Source organism: Mytilus edulis, chromosome 9, assembly GCF_963676685.1.
Source record: "Mytilus edulis chromosome 9, xbMytEdul2.2, whole genome shotgun sequence".
NCBI lineage: Eukaryota > Metazoa > Mollusca > Bivalvia > Mytilida > Mytilidae > Mytilus > Mytilus edulis.
Window position 1 is genome coordinate 8,649,701 of NC_092352.1, and position 19,159 is coordinate 8,668,859.

Consider the following 19,159-nt stretch of genomic DNA (forward strand, 5'->3'; position numbering starts at 1 on the left):
TTTTAACATGTTCCATGAAAGAGGAGTAAAGATTTGTTTCTTAGGTTAGAGACAAAAATTATGAGAAGGTAAACCATTTTCAAATAATTTATACCTGAGATGATTTTACATTCAAGGAGGAAGTTTTTTTTTATAATGCCCGCGTCACACTGTCCCGATTTTTATATACGATGGTCACCCGAATACGAAAATTGTAAGTTCGTACGAAGTTGGTCCCGATCTCGTTAAAATACCAAAAGGTGACCGAAGAAAATACGATGAATAACGAAGTCTATACGATGGTGCCGAAATTATATACGAAAGCAAAAGATGGACATACGAAAGTTAACCGAAGAAGGGTATTTAAGCTTCATAACTCAGCCGAAGCCGATACGATGGATCACGAAGGCTACACGATGGATTACGATGATGGCGCGATGGCCATACGATGTATAAAAGACGTCGTGTACAGCTTACGATAAGTATACAAACGATCTAAAAATGCGTTCTACCTGTTTTGAACTTTTTTATGATACGAACAGAATTTCGACAACATATTGTTTCTGTACAAGTCTGCCGTGCATGGCGGAAAATCGATTCTTATAAAACTTAGTGTATTATCCCCTCGCCTACTACATATAAGTTGCGTGTAGATAGAGTTGTTATGGACACTCTAGAAACAAAATGCTCAAAACTTGGTATGGTGTTACTCGTTAAGAATATCTTAAGCGCTATTAACTTAAAAGTTCAAAGGTCAAGGTCACAGTGGCAGTTGTCATACAAGGCAATATCACCCTTGTGGACACTCTAAAACCAATATGCTTCAAAAGATTTTAACCACATTTTGTATATTGTTCCTCCTTGTAATGATCTGACATTTTTTACGTTCAAGGCCAAATGTCAAGGTTATGCATATGGACTTGTTTTTTCTCCTTGAAATAGCATACTAGTAGTACACAGGAAATTGGTTGCTCATTTTTTTACCTGCTGGTTCTAAAGACAATATAAAAGGTATTTTCAGTTACTGAATGTTTTGGTTGATTTCTAAATAGTTTATGTATCAAAGATGCATATTCAATTTACCATTTTCTGCATGTGTCATATACAAATATAGTGTCCATATTTGTCCCCAATATGTTACATACGAGGGATGCCACGCTCGGCATTGCCTTGTTTGGACTGTAAAATGTGTGCACTAGTCTGAATAATCACCCATATTTATGCCCATGTTTACTGATCTATCTTAAAAGTAAGGTAATGGGTTCGTTGATCCCTTTTATTTAAAAAGAGCTCTTTCCAGTAGAATATCATAATAATATAGACAAAAGGAAGGATGTAGGGAAAGCAACAAATGCGGCAAAATATGACATATAGAAAACAAAATGGTTATGGAATAAAGATTCGTGTGACAACAACTCATACGATACATAAAAAATCAGAATAATGAAGAAAAAGTTGGTTTCCCTATATAAACGTGTACATGCAGTGTTGGTGTATGAGTCGCGTTTTATGATTTTCATTATGTTACTTGATATGAAAAATTGACAAAAGATAATATTTTACTTGTAAAAGTAAATGCTGAGCCTGTAATAGCTGCTCTTCTTGTTCCATTTGAATTAATAGAAACAACGCTGTCGTCTTTCTTGTTCTCATAGAATCATATGATATGAGGTCCATGTTTTTATCGCGCATTGCACTTTAAATAATTTAGCGCCAAAACTTAACTTACACTTAGCTGGATTTATTGCCGTCGTAGTTCCATCTTGTCGCCTTCGTACTTGTATTCGATGGCAACACGACGGGAATACGAGGTCTTCACGAAGTCGTGCTTCCATCGTAAGACCCTCTGGTAGCTTCGTGACTCATTCGTATAGACATCGTAATGTCAAAACTGCCCGATGGAAACGATGGAAACACGAATGCAATACGATGTTCAAAGATGCATTCCCGGTGACATTACGATGGTGAGGATGGTGATACGAACTCAATACGAACCCTCAACATCGGACGCACCTTCGGGGATTTTTTAACATGTTAAAAAATTTAGAACCCTTCCCGAAGTTTTCCCCGAAGGCTAGAAAAAGTCGCCGATGGTTCTACGATGGTTAAAGATGGCATTACGAATAGCCCGATCTGGATACGATCAGTCCCGATTTTGAAAATTTCCATAATCGTGTTGCTATCGGCGTAAAAATCGGGACAGTGTGACGCGGGCATTAGCAAATGACACAATATACATAATTACTATCATGGCCTTTCTAGGAATTTTATAATAGCGACTCCCATCTATTTTTAAGGTTATTGTTACTTATTCTCAACTTAGTGAAGAATTTCTTATAGAAAAATCATTGGATGAGCGTAATCTATGTATAACTGGAAATTTATTAAGGCTGTGATTTCGTTGACTCAAATTACCTAAAACCTTTTCTTTTATTGATATGTAGAGATTGGACATCATCACAGAACCTTTACTGTACCTGTAGCAACCTTATCATAAACGGGATATCATAATCATATTTATTACGAAGATGTGAACTTGTTTAAAAGTTAAATCGTGTTTTCAGATACAACCAATGTTTACGTACTGAAACTTAATAAAATTTATCAATTCAACCCTATACTAAGATCTTTGAATGCGGTGTAAATGAATTTTTGTCACACAAGAAACGGAAGTTCCAATAAGTATCTGGAATAAATGAGAAGATGTGGTATGGTTGCCATCGTGATAACTCTCTATCCCAGTCATAATGTATAATCAAAGTACAGAAGTACTGAACATCGGATGACCTCAAGTTCTTGTCCCAGAAAAAAACACATCTCTATACCTGAAAGTGGGGTTAATGTACAGTTATAATTTTTTTCTGGGACAAGTTCTTGCGTAGATCATAAATTAATGACAGGGAATTCGTCCTCACCGTAATGACTATTATATTGTAGTGATACAAATCAGTATACTCTGGTTTATTGTTATATATAATATTGATACTTGTATATTACAATTACATTTATATATAATTTTCATGCATTTGTATATCATTCTATTCTTCTTCTATAATAATTCGATTTTTCTAATAGAATGGATTTGAGTAGGAATTCGAATTTCAGGCAAAAAATGTTTAATCATCCATTCAGAGTTATCGTTCCTTGAGATTGCAAACCGTTCTTGAGATATTCTTCCGCATGCGTGTGCATCGATAATAATGATTGTTTACTTATATATGTATACACATATAACAAAACATTTTAATATTATTTATTTATCTTCTTTAAAAAGTGAATTTATTACATTACAAGCGATAAGGAATGTTAGTTTGCACTTGATGATATCTTCGTATTCATCATGTTTATAGATCGGTTAAAAATCCCAAAACGAATATTGCGTAATGGAAATATAGACAATAGCAATACACCGAAATGTCCTCACGGTCATCCGCTATAAAAAGTTAACAATAATAGGTCAAAGTACGGTAATTTTGGGGCCTCTTATAGCTGACTATACGGTAAGGGATTTGCTCATTGTTAAAGGCAGTACGGTGACATATAATTGTTCATTTCTGTGTTATTTGGTCTCTTGTGGAGAGTTGTCTCATTGACAATCATACCACATCTTCTGTTTTATATTAAAAAAAAACTGTATGTTTGAAATGATTTCATATATCTGGTATTTTGACCCTCTTCATATAATATTGACCTCCAAAGCGGATGTAATAAGTCTAATGTGTAGTAGCATGATAGCTACTTGTACAATGTTATTATGTTCTAATAAGTATCTTAAATGAATAAACAGGGATTGCCTTTTCCATTGGGTTCAATTTTCCCCACCTGTAGGGGAGCTATTTTTTAGAGGGTGGGTGGTCAATATTCCCCATGTCAATTTTGTTCAGAGTACTATAATTATGAAATCGCTTTCCATATCATAACTCACTATTAGTCGTGATTTTGTAAGTCTGACTGAAAGATCAAATTGGTAAAAATATTACATCGAGCTTCTTCTCATATCACATCCTAAACCATTACCCATTTTTCATCTTGTATTTATACCGCCAAATACGTTGTTAAGGAATCTTCTCATTGGATGACATGATACCGAATATTCCGTTGTGGATAACAAAAAAGTTATTGAATTTATATATATGTTAACTTGACTACTTCTCTGGTTTTTTCACCTCTTAAGGAGTTATTGCCTTTTATAGTCAATGTTTAACCATTATCATACATTTTGTAGTTTTTGTTTAATTTTTGCAAAATATTTTCATTTAAAACTAATGGGCTAATTTATAAAAAACAAGATTTCAAATTGGTATGATTGCCAATGAGACAACTGTAAGTTAATTTTAGATAGCAATAATTGTAAGCAGCAAGAATGTTCAGTAAAGTTAGATCTACAAACACATAACCATCATCAAAACCCAATTTTGTTGAATGGTTTTACACTAGTCTTTTTGTGGCCCTTTTGGTGTTCGGTGTGAGCCAACGCTCCGTGTTGAAGACCGTACTTTGACCTAGTATGATTGTTAACTTTTATAAACTATGACTTGGATGGACAGTTGTCTCATTGGCATTCATACTACATATATATTCTTAATTATATTAGTTGTGAACATTACAAAAGTTACATTATAAAAGCAGAGTTGCCACGGTGGGATATTCTCACTACATCAATGAAAAATTTACTTGAATTCATATAAAGGTAGTTACAGGCAAACAAAAGAGATACATGGTTTGTATGTGACAATTAAGGGAACAATCATGGTATTCAGAGTTATAGAGAGTATATCTAATCCTGATTGGTCGATATGTGCAACCGTTATTTTTATTATTGAAAACTATGTACACTCTACATTATATTAAAGACAAAATTTCCTTAGCTCTAACGAAACTGAGCAATGTTTCGTTAAACATTTTTTTCCTTCTAAAATCTGCATCTTGAAAGAGGCTATCAGTGTCGCCTATATATATATAGGAAAATTAATTGTTTGTTGCAATCAATATGTACTCGTGTCAGATATTCGATGTCCACGTAGTGAATATTATTTATGCATTCTATATAAATATAATGCTAACTCTTGATTTTTAAGTAAAATGCTGTCCCCAATGAAAACAGCTATTTCATAGGCACAGTTATAGGGATTGGTCTTTCTCAGTCTTTAATTATCTGTGATATGAATTGTAGAACAGATGTTTATTTCCCTTCTTTTGTGCACACTGTTTCTATCCTTCTTTGATTGACCACATTGTAACGCAACCCTTTTCAACTTTGCATATATATATATATATATAAACAAGTCTAAATTGAATATATATATATATATAATATATAAATGGCCGTTATATTCAAATTTTTCATAGGACAATAAAGACAACAAGATATACAATGGCCGCATAAAATGTTTAATGAAGGTCGTCAGTTTATCAGGTAAACTTTAAGTCAACAACAATTTTAAAGCGACTTTCGCAAAAAATTATAAAAAGTATTGTCAATGCAGACAAATATATAATCTTTGAGTCAAGAAAAAAATTGTTTAACAAGGTCTTCATTTTAAACTCCTGATTATATTACAAAATACGTTTTTACACTGGTCTATTGAAACACCTGCTTACCCGTTGTTTTGCTGCCATTAAAATAAGTTTAACAAAGGGTGACTTTTCTTTGGAACAAAAAGTTTGAAAAAGACTTACCTTATTGAAACAATTATTTCTCTATAACTACGTGTAACTAATTTAGATAACCAATTCAAGATATACAAATAATCGATTTTTACCTCTTTAAATACACATAGTAGCATGTGACATATTTCAAACGTATTCTGGAAAACTAACTTGCAGAAAATTTAAACATCTATTATGCACATGCGCATAAATTAGGTCAGCAAAATACATTTTCTGAAGGAGGTCAAAATGTGAGTACTTTAAAATTTTAAGAAAAGTAGGTAGACGTAGTACATAATTATAATAGACAATGGGAAAGTATTTCCTAGGGCGAGAGCCTTTCCATTGATTTACCAATTGAGCACAAAATACATACTCACGTTTTTGTTGTTATCCATGATGATCATCAGGGTTGCGTTCAATATCGCAGCGGCTACGTAGTACTACGTAAATTTTGACTATTGAACATATAGCTAAAGACTAGTTGTTACATAGATATTGATAGCAGCTACGTAGCTGCTACGATATTGAACTCGACCCTCGTGTAACTAAACGTAGAGAAAAGACAAACTTAATGCGTAATCCAAGCAAAGTTTGTTGTACTAGTGATGCATTCAGTCACATACGATCATTGTCATGGATATTTGCCCCTTCATTTTCAATTGTAGCTCTTCATTCTAATATATACGTACAATATGTGTACATGTACTTTGTTGGAAAATATGAAAGTTATATGTACGAGCTCAAAAAACAGGACGAAAATAGAGGCTCGCCAAGCTTTTTCTCTTGTTTCGTAGCGAATACGCATACATTTTATATTTACGACAATGTAACTTTGTTGTTTTTTATTCGGCAATCTACATTCGGCATTTGAAGCTTTAGTTAAAATTTGAATCAAAATCAATGTCTTCGATTTAAAAAAAAGAAAAAGAAAGCGATTTAGTTTAAACGCGGACCGCGAAAAGATTGAACCCCAATATGAACTGTTATGCAAAGGAAATATCTCAACATTGCTTTACATAAAGACTTTATTTGTCGAGTTCAAATAAAGCACACATTTATTAGTGAACCTGTTATTTGTACATTTGTTGACTGATTGCAGGATAAATAACTTTATCATTCAGTCTATTTCTATTGATACAAGATGTTAATTAGAACCTCTTTAGTATTTGATCGTGTCCCTTACAGTCGTGGGTAGGACTTTGTATTATACCAGTTTGAAGGTTTAGTTTCGCTTTTTAAAATAGGTTAATTTCAGGGTGTATTACCGTTTCAAAATAATAGTTTACTTTATGACGTACAACTCTTACTAATCTGAACTCTCGTTTCTTGTGTGACAAAAATACATGTTCATCGCATCGGTTTGTATTTGCACATGTACCACAATGGGTGTCATACGTGGAGCAGAATTTACCAAATTTTCCAGGTCAGATTAGATAACTATCGTGGTTTTTTTTGCCATCTTTTAATGTTTCTATGTTTCTATGTTGTGTTTTGTAGACCTTTTTGTTGTCTTTTTGCCATGGCATTGTACACAAAGTGATTTATGCAAATGAATAGTAATTCGAGGGGATTGGGTGGGTAGGTGGGTGTCTTTAAGCTTTAAGCAATTTGACCAGATTTTACGTAAAACATGATAAATGCAGGTTATCCATTTACTTTTGAGAACATCTTCATGTCAATTAACATAATTGTCAATTTCACACGTTTTATCAAACCTGCCTCCGAAAAAAAGCATGTTAAAGTAAGAAGGGATACACCGACTCCGACGATTCTTATTTTGTTTTATATAATTATATGTCTGTTGTTATATTCCATTTTGGTAAGATAATTACGAAGGTACAGTTTTTTGTACTTAGTATACATCTCATCTCATATGGTTGGCTTCATTGTCTAATGAAAAGAAATTAACATTCCGTTAACATTCAGCAAGCCAGAAAAAAAAACCTTCACAAAAAGGGTAGTACTAAAACTAATGTTAAGATTTTCTATGACATAAATATTTGATAGGCTGATTGCTGATCTACAAATATTTAGATAGTGTTTTGTTATTTTTGGAAGTTTAAATTGTGTCTCGTATCACATTAGTATCAAAGTCGAAGATATGTGTCACCTTTACCTACTTTATTAAACACTAGTCTCGTGATAAAGCAAACGTATAGATAATAATGTCTATCAAATCTTTACTGTCCATGTTACGATAAAAAAAAATTGTAAGGATTCCACGGAACCCAGTGTCTCGCTTACTTTTGCTGTTACGCAGACTCAAGAAAAATGAGAGAAACAAATCCATAAAAATATTCCTCTTGATAATATCGTTTGATTTTAAGAAGCTTCTGTCCAAGTTTAATATAAATCAAGGATAGTTTATGAATCTAATAAATGTTTTTAAAACTTTAAATGCAGAATGTATGTATAAATGTTCACTGAAAGAAAAACTAATAAAATTGAGAAAGGAAACGGGGAATGTGTCAAAGCGAGAACAACCCGACCATAAAGCTGACAACAGTCCATTTATAAGTAAAATACAGATACACGGGTACACAATTTTAACAAAATTTCCTTCTAGATACTAGCTTTTGATCATAAATAAACTTCTGTCCAAGTTTGGTACAAATCCAAAATGGTATAAGAAAGTTATTAAAACTTTAAAAACTTTAACCACTGTTTCCTGGCAGAAAATTTAAGTCCACTTATAAGTAAAATATGGAAAACAAGAATGTGTCCTCAGTACACGAATGCCCCACTCGCACTATCATTTTCTATGTTCAGTGGACCGTGAAATTCGGGTAAAATCTCTAATTTGGCATTAAAATTATAAAGATCATATCATAGGGAACATGTGTACCAAGTTTGAAGTCAATTGGACTTCAACTTCATCAAAAACTACCTTGACCAAAAACTTTAACCTGAAGCGGGACAGACGGACGAACAGACAGACAGACGGACGAACGGACGCACAGACCAGAAAACATAATGCCCCTCTACTATCGTAGGTGGGGCATAAAAATAGAATTTTATTTTATCTTATGATCATAAACAAGCTTCTGTCCAAGTTTGTTAGATGAAGTCCAGGATAGTTTAAGCAAGTTGTTAAAATTTCAAAAGCTTTAACCAGAGTGAATATTTGTGGACGCCGCCGCCGACGACGACGACGACGACGACGACGGAATGTAGGATCGCTATGTCTCGCTTTTTCGACTTAAGTCGAAGGCTCGACAAAAAAGATCAAATAAGGCAGCAACCATTTGATTTTCTGGGCGGGGCTATGATGGAATTTTTTTCTGGACAAACTTTTTTTTTCTTTCAATTTTAGCATTACATATAGTGGCAGCTGAGGGGGAAACAAACATATTTTTTTCTCCAAAAACTGGAATCAAATGGTTGCTGCCTAACAGTTACCTATCGGTCTCAATCAGTCAATTGTGTAATGTACTTAACTGATTATATTTTATTCAGACATTTTTTTAATTATTGGTGCCCGCCTTTTATCCTAGTGTTCATACTTTAAAGATAAACGACTTCAGCTCAAAGTACATATAAGTAGACCTATATCTTTCCTTCGACATATATCCCTTACTATTTAACGAACTTGTTATTAATAAATATGTTTTTATTTGAATTTTGTAAATTTTTTATCTAATCTAAGGAAAAGACCAATGTCAACTACACTGCATAATTGTCCTTAGAGCCAATGGAATTCAAGTATCCTATTTATATGTTTTATTGTATATGATATCATTTGCGTAAGTGTTTATTTAAAGTAGAACAATTTACATTGGCAGTGCCGCGACCTTTTATCCACGTCAAACTAGGCCTCGATCGCACTACGATCTCTGAAAAAATGCAAATTTTGACCGGCGTCGTGTATATCGCAGTTAGGTCATAGTACGGTCGTGGTGAGGTCTTCGTGATAGAGATGAGTGTGAGTCAACTTCGAACATATTCAAAACAATCGTGGTTGCGGTCGTGGCGAAATCATGTCGTAGAAATAGCGAAGTGAGAGCGCAGAAAGGTCGTGGTAAGATCGCAAAGGTCGCCGTACCATCGTAACGAGAGCGTAGCGAAAGCACGATTCTAGTCGGAGAGACTGAGCTAGGATCTCACAACGGCGTTACTACGACCTCAGTACGTCCACAGCGTTCTCAGCGCAACCCAGACACGCTTCTTCTACGGCTATACCACGTTTATACCACACTGTTCAACATCATACGATCATGCCGTCCTCATCACGCTCTTCTTACGACCTGATTACGTTCATGCTACGCCCATTCGAGTTCTATTCGTGCTCATTGTCATTGTTACATGGAATATAAAAGCTCTCCAGGTTTTGTTTGTCGTATCAATTTCAATTGAACCATGAAAACACAAGACCATGTATATGCAGTAATGCTTCAACAATAATAAAAAAGATGCAAAATCTTAACGACCATGATATGGTTACATAAGAAGAAATTTTAGACGGCGTTGGTCCTGTTGGTTTCGTATGTGGTTATTAACCAAACAAAGACTCACGTTTGGTCATTATGACTAGTTGATGAACGATTCATGAATCGAGAATGAGCCCTTCTGTCTCTTTGTCTATCTCTATCCCTACCACCACGACTACGAGCTTTGGTAGATTTTGGTGGGATGACTGTTATTTCCGAGAAATATACGTATTAATGAGAAATAGGAATAGAACAGCATTTAGATGTAACACGATGTTGACGTTATTGCTGAGAGCACAGTAAGATCGCGGTATGGACGTGGTATGATCGGACTATGCTAGTCGTCAGAGCGTGGTCGTGTTGTAATTGGACAAATCGTTGTATGGTCGTAGTGAGAACATGATGAGCGTTTACTTATAAAATCGTGATAATCGTAATGCGGTCGCAGAATTAGCGTGATGAGAACGAGGTATAATCCTAGCGGGATCGTTGAAGACGCGTTATGAGCACGTAGTAGCATCGTGATAATAACGACAATTTTACATTTTGTGCCGCTCATGCCGCGAACTATTCACGATCTGAATTTATTTAAGATCGCGGTGAGCATGGTGCGATCGTGGTCTAGTGTGATGGGAGGATTAAAAAATGACAAAAGACTCCCCATATTGACGTGCTCATAGTTTTGAAAAGAGTTATTAAAGCAAAATATCAAATAATAAAAGGACAATGTTTTCCTATTTAATGAAAAAATAAAAGCAAACAATAAAGTAACCCAAGATAATATCTCGGTGAAAAATATTATATGAGATGAGAGGTTCTTGAGAGTATCCTTAAATACGTGTATTTTCAGATACCTAGACTGTTAGGAAAAAAGATAACAGTGAGAATCACTCTGCTGTACAACATAGTATTTCATTGAACTCTTTGTTGAATTTTATCCACCTTTCAATTGACTCCCAGGGGTTATCTCTCCACTATGCATATATCAGAAGATTTTATCAACCTTTTGCAAACAACATGTTTAACGTGGCTTTTCTCTAACCAGGCCTTGTATAATGTATAATAAAGCAAAATTATACGTAGAATTTAGGTTCGACATATTAAGTTGTTGCCAAAATTGGTTGTGTTTCATGCTGTTCAACATAAAAATGGTAGCATACGCTATATACATTTATTACTTTGGGATACCATACAGTATATTATGTTAATAGTGATCAAAAAGGTTAAATATGCTACACAGAGGAACAAGTGATCAGTATGCTGAAATTTATTCTATGTCTGATCTTGTCAATGTATGCCTTTTGTGTTTCTTTGATACATATGACGTGGCTCTGTACTTATACATCCCGTCATTGTGTAAATTTTCTATTATAATTTTTGTACTCTTAATCGTTCATTTTTGCTTATCGATTTGTCTACGTGCCTTTTTGTGTTTCTTTGATACATATGACGTTACTCTGTACTTATACATCCCTTCATTGTGTTATTGTCCTATAATAATTTTGAATTCTAGTCTAATTTTTTGAGAATGTGCTTTGTCTATGTAGTACATGTATGTTTGCCTTTTTGTGTTTCTTTGATACATATGACGTGGCTCTGTACTTATACATCACTTCATTGTGTTATTTGTAAATTTGTGTATTCCCGTCTTTCATTTTTGCTGATGTGCTTTGTCTATATACCTTTTTGTGATTCTTTTTACACACTTATTTGTTTTTGTAGTGAATAAGACAATTTTTACTGCTGTACTCCAATTTTTGATATTTTTACCTATTATGTCTGTTTGCTTTGTTCACACATCGTTGTCAATATGATGGAATTTGGTGCGACTGTCATACACGTAAGAGATTTAACTAGCTATATAAACCAGGTTTAATCTGCCATTTTCTACACAGTTTATTCTGAGTACAAATCAGTGGCGGATCCAGAAATTTTCATAAGTGGGGGCCCGCTCCAGTCACGCTTCAGTGATTCCCTATATAAGCAACCAAAATTTTTTCCAAAAAGGGGAGGCCCGGCCCCCTGACCCCCCACCCCCCCCCCCTAAATCCGCCTCTGCAAATAAAATTGAGCAACTAGATAAAAATTTGCATTGTGCGTTTCAGAAAATTAGCAAACCGGATTTTCATTTTTTCTTTCTAATTTAGCAGATGGTAAAATTAACAAATACAGGAACTTCATTTTATACTGCCCACCCAGTTATACAGTTTAAAGCTCATTATGAAACATGAAAAATGAAACATGAAAACTTAATTAAACGCCTATTTCTACATATACAATATGTATTCAATGGCGTTGTACATAAATGACATATAAAATACAAAAATACTAAACAAAAATACAATATGTATGTACAATACCAAAAATTGAAAATTTATACTGTGATACACAAGAAAAAAGTCAGAAAAGTTCAAAATAATTTTGGAAATACAATGTTTTCAACCGACATTTAAAAATATCCAAAGATTCAGAGTTTCTTACATTTGTACCTAGTTCATTCCACAATTTTGGCCCAATAGTACTAAAGCTTCTATCTGAAAAAGTTTTCTTTTTGTTATATGGGACTGCATAACAACCAATAGATGACTCTGACGACCTTAATGAACGTTTCGACACTTGAGGATTTAACAAATTGATCAAATAAGATGGTGCATTACCTACATGACAGTTGTACATGTATGTTAAGATTTTAAATGAAATTCTGGCTTTGGTCGTTCTTTGCATTAAAAAGTTATGGCATATCGTATCATGGGACACTTTCCAAAAAACATATCTGACGGCTATGACATATCATAAGACCATTTTAAGACACATCTAAGTCACCAAATACTTTCGAAAACTATTGAGAAATTCAAGTTTTCAATCAAAACGGAAGCAGGCACAAAACAAAATCGTTTGGAAAAAAAATAATATATAAGTGCTGCTTCATTCAATCAGTACATCAAATTTTAACATCTTTCTTGTTAACACTGTTGTATGAAATAATATTAAATACGGTTACATCAATACCAATGGAAAAGAATAAATTTGTAATACAGTCGAAGGTAAGATAATGCCACAAGGATAAGATTTCATTATAATGTAAACAAACATATAATTATAATATATTTGGACATGGATGGAGAGTTGTATCATTGACACTCATACCACATTTTCCTATATCTATATATTAAGAATAATAAGTGATATTTCTGATTTCAATTTTGTGTCCCACATTTAAAAGGTGTATGTAATTAGTTTTAACAATTAGTTTTATTTATACCACTTTAAAAATCTTGGTTTGTTAAACGTATTTTTAAAAGGCAAGATAAAATCATTTGAAAGTATTTAGAGATTGTTAAGTTGGCCTTCGATCACAGTAAAACGCAATCTTATAGTATTATGATACTCGAGTCTTAGCTATTCCAAGGGCATATCAATAAAGATTACCGTATATAACATATTAGATTAGTGGACACAATCTTTTAATATAACACACTGCATTTGAAATTGTCAATGCAAAGTATTAGACAATTTATTATATATATTTGGTGGATAGTTGTCTCATTGACAATCATACCACTTATCCATATTTTTATATATCACCTTTTGCTAAACACATGATATCGTGTGAATAGTATAGGCATCAGTGGCATAGTGATGTTCAAAATTCATCAAAAGGTCTTTATAACGCAACATTTCAACACGGATTTAGCTATGAAAGCTAACTTATATTCCTGAAATATAACAGGCAATTTAACATAAGTAAACTTCGTTGCTTCAATATTAAGTTTCCTTTATACTAGTAACTTGAAGATGCCATGCCATTTGAAGCCGAACGAAGCTTTTGTGCAATCTCCGCAATGAAGAACTGATATGAAATGATTTTCATTATCTATTTGTTTGTTCAAATGCAAATATTAGCAGCCTCTAGTCAACATACAGTCCTATACATACTGTATAAAACAAAAACCGAACGGTGATTTTCGTTGTGTAATGTATACTAGTGTGAAGCTAGCCGGTGTTATTCTTGAGACGAGACCATGTTCGATGAAGTGGTGTGGGTAACTAATAGATTATGACTATAAACTATCTTTTTTGTCGTAATTATCATTTATGGTTCTGCTCTTTATATAACAATTCATAGTCTTAAATCAATAGGTCTCGCGTCTTTTAACACGATTTAAATGAAAGTAAATACAAAGGTTAACGCCTCCATACACTAGGAACCAAGATACGATTCATCAGCATTGTGTGAAAAGGGAAATAACATGAATAATGTATACTGAAACAATAATGAATAACAGGTCGATTAAAAATAGAAATGTAAGGATTATTGTAAAAAAAACATTGTGTTTAATCAAAGTAAACAGGATTTGGCACAAGTTAAACATTCTTCTGTTTTATTTTTGATGCCATATACATACCAACCCGCCCCTCCCCAAAACAAACAATAAGCAATACATCTTACTCGTTCGCATTGAACTTCAATTAACGTTCTCGGAAGTTATGAATAAAAAAATCTGGGGGTCAGGTGGAATTTTTTACCTCGTTTTTTTTTTTTTTTTTTTTTTATATATATCAGATCTAGATGAACGTGAAGGAATGTCTTGAAGAAGTCCTGGAAAATATCTACATTTAGTAAACATTTCTGTCAATCGAAGTATAAAAAAAGCTACGAGTTGGCTGCCTTGTTTTTTTACAGTATAGATAGTGAACTAAAGAATTGTATCAGAGTTATCCAAATTCTATAACCAAGCGCCTGTACTAACATTGACCCAGAGTTTTCTAATGCATCTCTATTTTCATTTTTTGGTGTGTCTTTTTAATTTGGACCCCAACAGTTTTAGTCCTTCAATCACTAGCCTGAAATTTTTTTTTTGTGTTACATATCCAAGATTTAAATCTTCAAGTTTTATTAAAGTAACCTATGACAGATACAGACTGCAAATGGAACATGTTAACGAGAGTTTCTAATTTTGAGATTTTGAATAAAACACGAAATATCGTATTGAAAAATTTAATCTGTAGGAAGATCAGATTCAACAACCGGATTAAACAAACAAGCAAAATTACAACCTCTCAAACAGGTTTGGTATAAGAAATCGGGATATTTACACTCTGCAAAAGCATTAGCTATGAAGCCTCCCTTAACATTCTTTGTTTGATGTTACCTACTCATGCCTTGTGGACGTTGGTAGGTAGATAAGGATTTTATTTATTTGGACAACAATATATAAAAGTTACATGTATTAGACAAGACTTGAGAACAGGAAATTATTTTAAAAAACCAGAACCGATTTAAGTCATTAAATTTTTGAGTAGGCTGCTTTTAAGGTAGCTACATGTAGTTAGGCAACAATCAAACAAGTTTTTGACTTTACAGGAACAGTATATTGTAAAATGTGACAACTACTAGTATTTAAAACTCTTTTTTTATACTTTTGTTTTTAGCTGCAACCACAGCTTAAAAATGACCTGTATTGTATGCAATGAAGATAAACTGTCAAAAGAATTTGCACCATACAATGCATCTAAAGAATGTGACCATGCTTGTTTAACTTGCTTGAGGGTTTGTATGTTCAAAAATTCTACAAAATATACTGCAATTATATCATGTTATTCACATTTGATTATATGAATTAATTATGCATAAGCTACTCGTGACACCTTTGTTGGATATGTAAATCACTTTATCGATACATAAACGAGACATTTAGAGTGCATTTCTTTCTGACCAAAATTTTGTAAACATTATGGGGCGTTTGTTGTTGTTTTCTAAACGCTACAAAAGTAGAAACAAATACATCGTTTAATCTTTGTTTACTGCCCCTGTTAGAACGTTCAATAATGCATGCACATGTTGTCGGTAAAAACAGGTTTTTTTTTACAAACGTAGAAACAAATACATCGTTTAATCAGTGCGCATTTCTTTCTGACACAAACGATGCACATGCATAAGCGCGCACTTGTTTTGGTAATTTCTTTCAAACATACGTTTGCAAAGTTTACATAAACTTTTTACAAAATATGCACTCGCTAAAAATGCGTCTGCAGTTTGTCGATTGTCGTTTGTTAGTACAAACGCTACATTTGTTTCTAACTCCAACCTGATTATACGAAGTATTTGTTTCTACGTTTGTTAAAAGTCTGTTTACCAACAACATGTTCATGCTTTATTGAAAGTTCAAACAGGGTAATTAAAGACTTATTAAACGTGGTATTTGTTTCTACTTTTGTTTCGTTTAGAAAACAACAGCAAACTTGACACAACGTTTACAAAATTTTGGTTAGAAAGAAATGCGGCCTCAGTTTAAAGTTAGGAACACATGTAGCGTTTGTACGAACAATCGATGAACGACTATAACTCTGGACGCATTTTTAGCGAGTGCATAGTTTGTCAAAGTTTATGTAAACTTTGCAAACGTATGTTAGAAACACATGATTAAAACATGCGCGCGCTTAGCCGTTTGCATCGTTTGTGTTAGAAAGAATTGCACTCAATGTGTTAATCAGATCAGATCGCAATACTTGACCACCGTAACTGATATTTCGAGATAATGTGTGGTCGATTTACCAAGTGACAGCACTGTGTCTTTTATGTACGGAAAGATTTTTTTATTCGAAGTGGAAAATAAGGAGTACGAAGCTTTAATATTACTTACCTAACATCACTTTACCCACTTGGCAAAATCCAAAGATAAAAATAAATGTTTTACTGCTGTTCATACATAGAAGCAACAGAAATTGAAAACACACACCTTTAATACAACTGTAAGGTAGTACGATAATTTGTTCCATCATCAGCTCTCCCTTAAACATATATGTTATACTCAAATTTAGCTTATACATGTATATGTTATTTATTTTAGTGCTTAGTAAATGGAGTAACGAAAAATGGGAAATGTGCATACCCAGGCTGTTTACAAGAAATAGATATAAATTGTAAACCAATGGTATTCTTTCGAGACTTGCTGGCAAATTTGTTTTCTGAGTATGAGACAGTATATAGTCCAGTGGTTCAAATTCCTGGTAAAAAAACATATGTAAACATAACTGGATTGACAGGAAATTCTACCAGAGTGGCATATTCACAAAAAATGTCGGTATATGACCTACAGGTCAGTGTGTATAAAGCCTTTGGTATTGAAACGTCAAAGCAGAAATTGCTGTACAAGGACACAGAATTACAAGTAAGAATACAAGAAAGCTTTAGATACTTCAAACATGAAAAAGCAATAACTTTCTAAAAAAATATATTTTATAATAAAAAGACTGAAGCACACCTATAAGTGTGGGATTTTTCGCATTGTTGGACACCCATTGTAGGCTTCGGCTGTTCCTATGAGTCTTTTGTTTGATAGTTTTCTCTTCGACACATTCCCCATTGCCATTCTCAATTTCATTTGGTACAGTCATTTTACGAATAAAATGGTGGATTAAACATTGGTTTTAAAGCTGTGTAGCTAAACGCCCCCTTTTTCATGACAGTTATAGTTCCATTATATTGACAAAATTGGGTGAGAAGCCCAAACAGACATAAAAGGTTGATGTAACGTTTTTACCTGTTTTTGTGTTTAAGAATTTAATATTGCGAACTATAGTAAACAGCTACTAAATGAAGACCCACGTTTTTAACGTATTATACAAACTCAAAAATTACCCACAAGACAAGATCAATAAAAAGGGCGTTATAAATTTACTATAGAATATGAAAGACGGTTTCCACCCTACTTATGCTGTTTATTAATTTACAAGTTTAGCGAATATTTTCATAGTTTCTTCGTTATGTCAATGTTTAATACTTATAAGATCGTTAAAAAATGTATTAATGATTGATGATCTTTTTGCAGAAATATACACCAGAGAAAAGACTAGCAACATTTCAGGACTTTGAAGTTGAGCCAAATGCAACTATTTGTCTAGTGGTTTCACTTTACAGTATTCCACAAGACTTTAAACACGTTGTTTTTGACTTGTATTGGGGATATCCTGGGAAAGGAATAGACTATCTGGATGCGTCCTGTCTGATGTTTTGTGGAACAACTTTTTACCGCATATGCGATTATTATGATTGGGATCCTCATCCGTCCATTGAACATTCAGGGGACATGATGAATGATAATAAGCGAAAAGGTCACCATAAAATTGATGTTTTCTTAAACAAAATTCCACCAAAGGTTACTCATTTGTTTTTCACATTGAGCGCATGGAAAAGCCCTAATATATCAAAATATAAGAAACCTAGTGTTAAATTTTACGAAGCGTCAAGACCGATGGAAAGTTTGTGTAAAACTACCTTCACGCATGCAAACAATTCCCAAGCTGTCGTCATGTGTTCCATGTCAAGAAAAGCAGATACGTGGGAAATTTTTGAATCTGGACAATTATCAGCAGGAAACGCAAGGAAGTATGCACCTCTCAAAGAAACAATAAGACGGTTGGTATCAACAGGCATATGATGATATTTGCCATAAATGGTATTCCAACACTGAAAAATACTGTGTTAAAAATTAAAATGTTTATATCAGCATAAGATTATTGAGATTAATAAAATGTATACACATTAGTCTCTGTCAACTACATATAATGAATAGATAAATTGAATTGTTTCTGATGATATCGGTTTCTCAGATATTAAGTATGATTTGTCTCCGGCTTATAGAAAGGTATTTGTATCTTTGTTGCTATTTTGTTTTCTTGAGTTTTAATGGATAAGCTTTTGAGTATATAGGGAACACAATTTTTGCAAGGCATGAGAACGTTCAAACTGTATGGTCCTAATAACAAGGAGTACTCCTTACACAAAAAAAGGTCCAACAGTATTTTTAGGACGAATGACTGAAATCGACACTTCATAACTACGATGAATCGGTGATAATTCGAATGGCGGTCAATTCATGCATAGCAAGAGCCTGTGAAAAATCAACTGTCTAAATAAAAATAAAAGCATATGGTGGTATGAGTTTTAATGAGAAAACTATCCACCGGTAACAAAACGATCAGAAAGTAAATGTCACCGTACTGTCCACAACAATGTAAAAAATCCAAAAATAAACAAGACATCACACTGTTTTTTTTAACTGGTTATAAATAATTGTGGGTGCTCAACCTTCTTACCA

General features: G+C 33.5%; 1 protein-coding gene across 1 annotated transcript; it reads left to right on the top strand.

The window, feature by feature from the left end:
• The first annotated feature begins 5,767 nt into the window (after positions 1 to 5,767).
• Positions 5,768 to 18,606, top strand: LOC139487590 (uncharacterized). Its single transcript, XM_071272484.1, has 4 exons — positions 5,768 to 5,879; positions 15,492 to 15,609; positions 16,910 to 17,230; positions 17,891 to 18,606. Exons 2-4 carry the CDS (start codon positions 15,511 to 15,513, stop codon positions 18,497 to 18,499), a joined length of 1,029 nt encoding a protein of 342 aa, XP_071128585.1. The 5' UTR covers positions 5,768 to 5,879; positions 15,492 to 15,510; the 3' UTR covers positions 18,500 to 18,606.
• Positions 18,607 to 19,159: the final 553 nt, after the last annotated feature.

Excerpts from the sequence above, each read along its gene's own strand:
- LOC139487590 (XM_071272484.1), top strand. The coding sequence starts at position 15,511 with ATGACCTGTATTGTATGCAATGAAGATAAACTGTCAAAAGAATTTGCA. Across the intron at positions 15,610-16,909 it reads CTTGTTTAACTTGCTTGAGG|TGCTTAGTAAATGGAGTAAC; the intron begins GTTTGTATGTTC and ends TATTTATTTTAG. Across the intron at positions 17,231-17,890 it reads ACAAGGACACAGAATTACAA|AAATATACACCAGAGAAAAG; the intron begins GTAAGAATACAA and ends ATCTTTTTGCAG.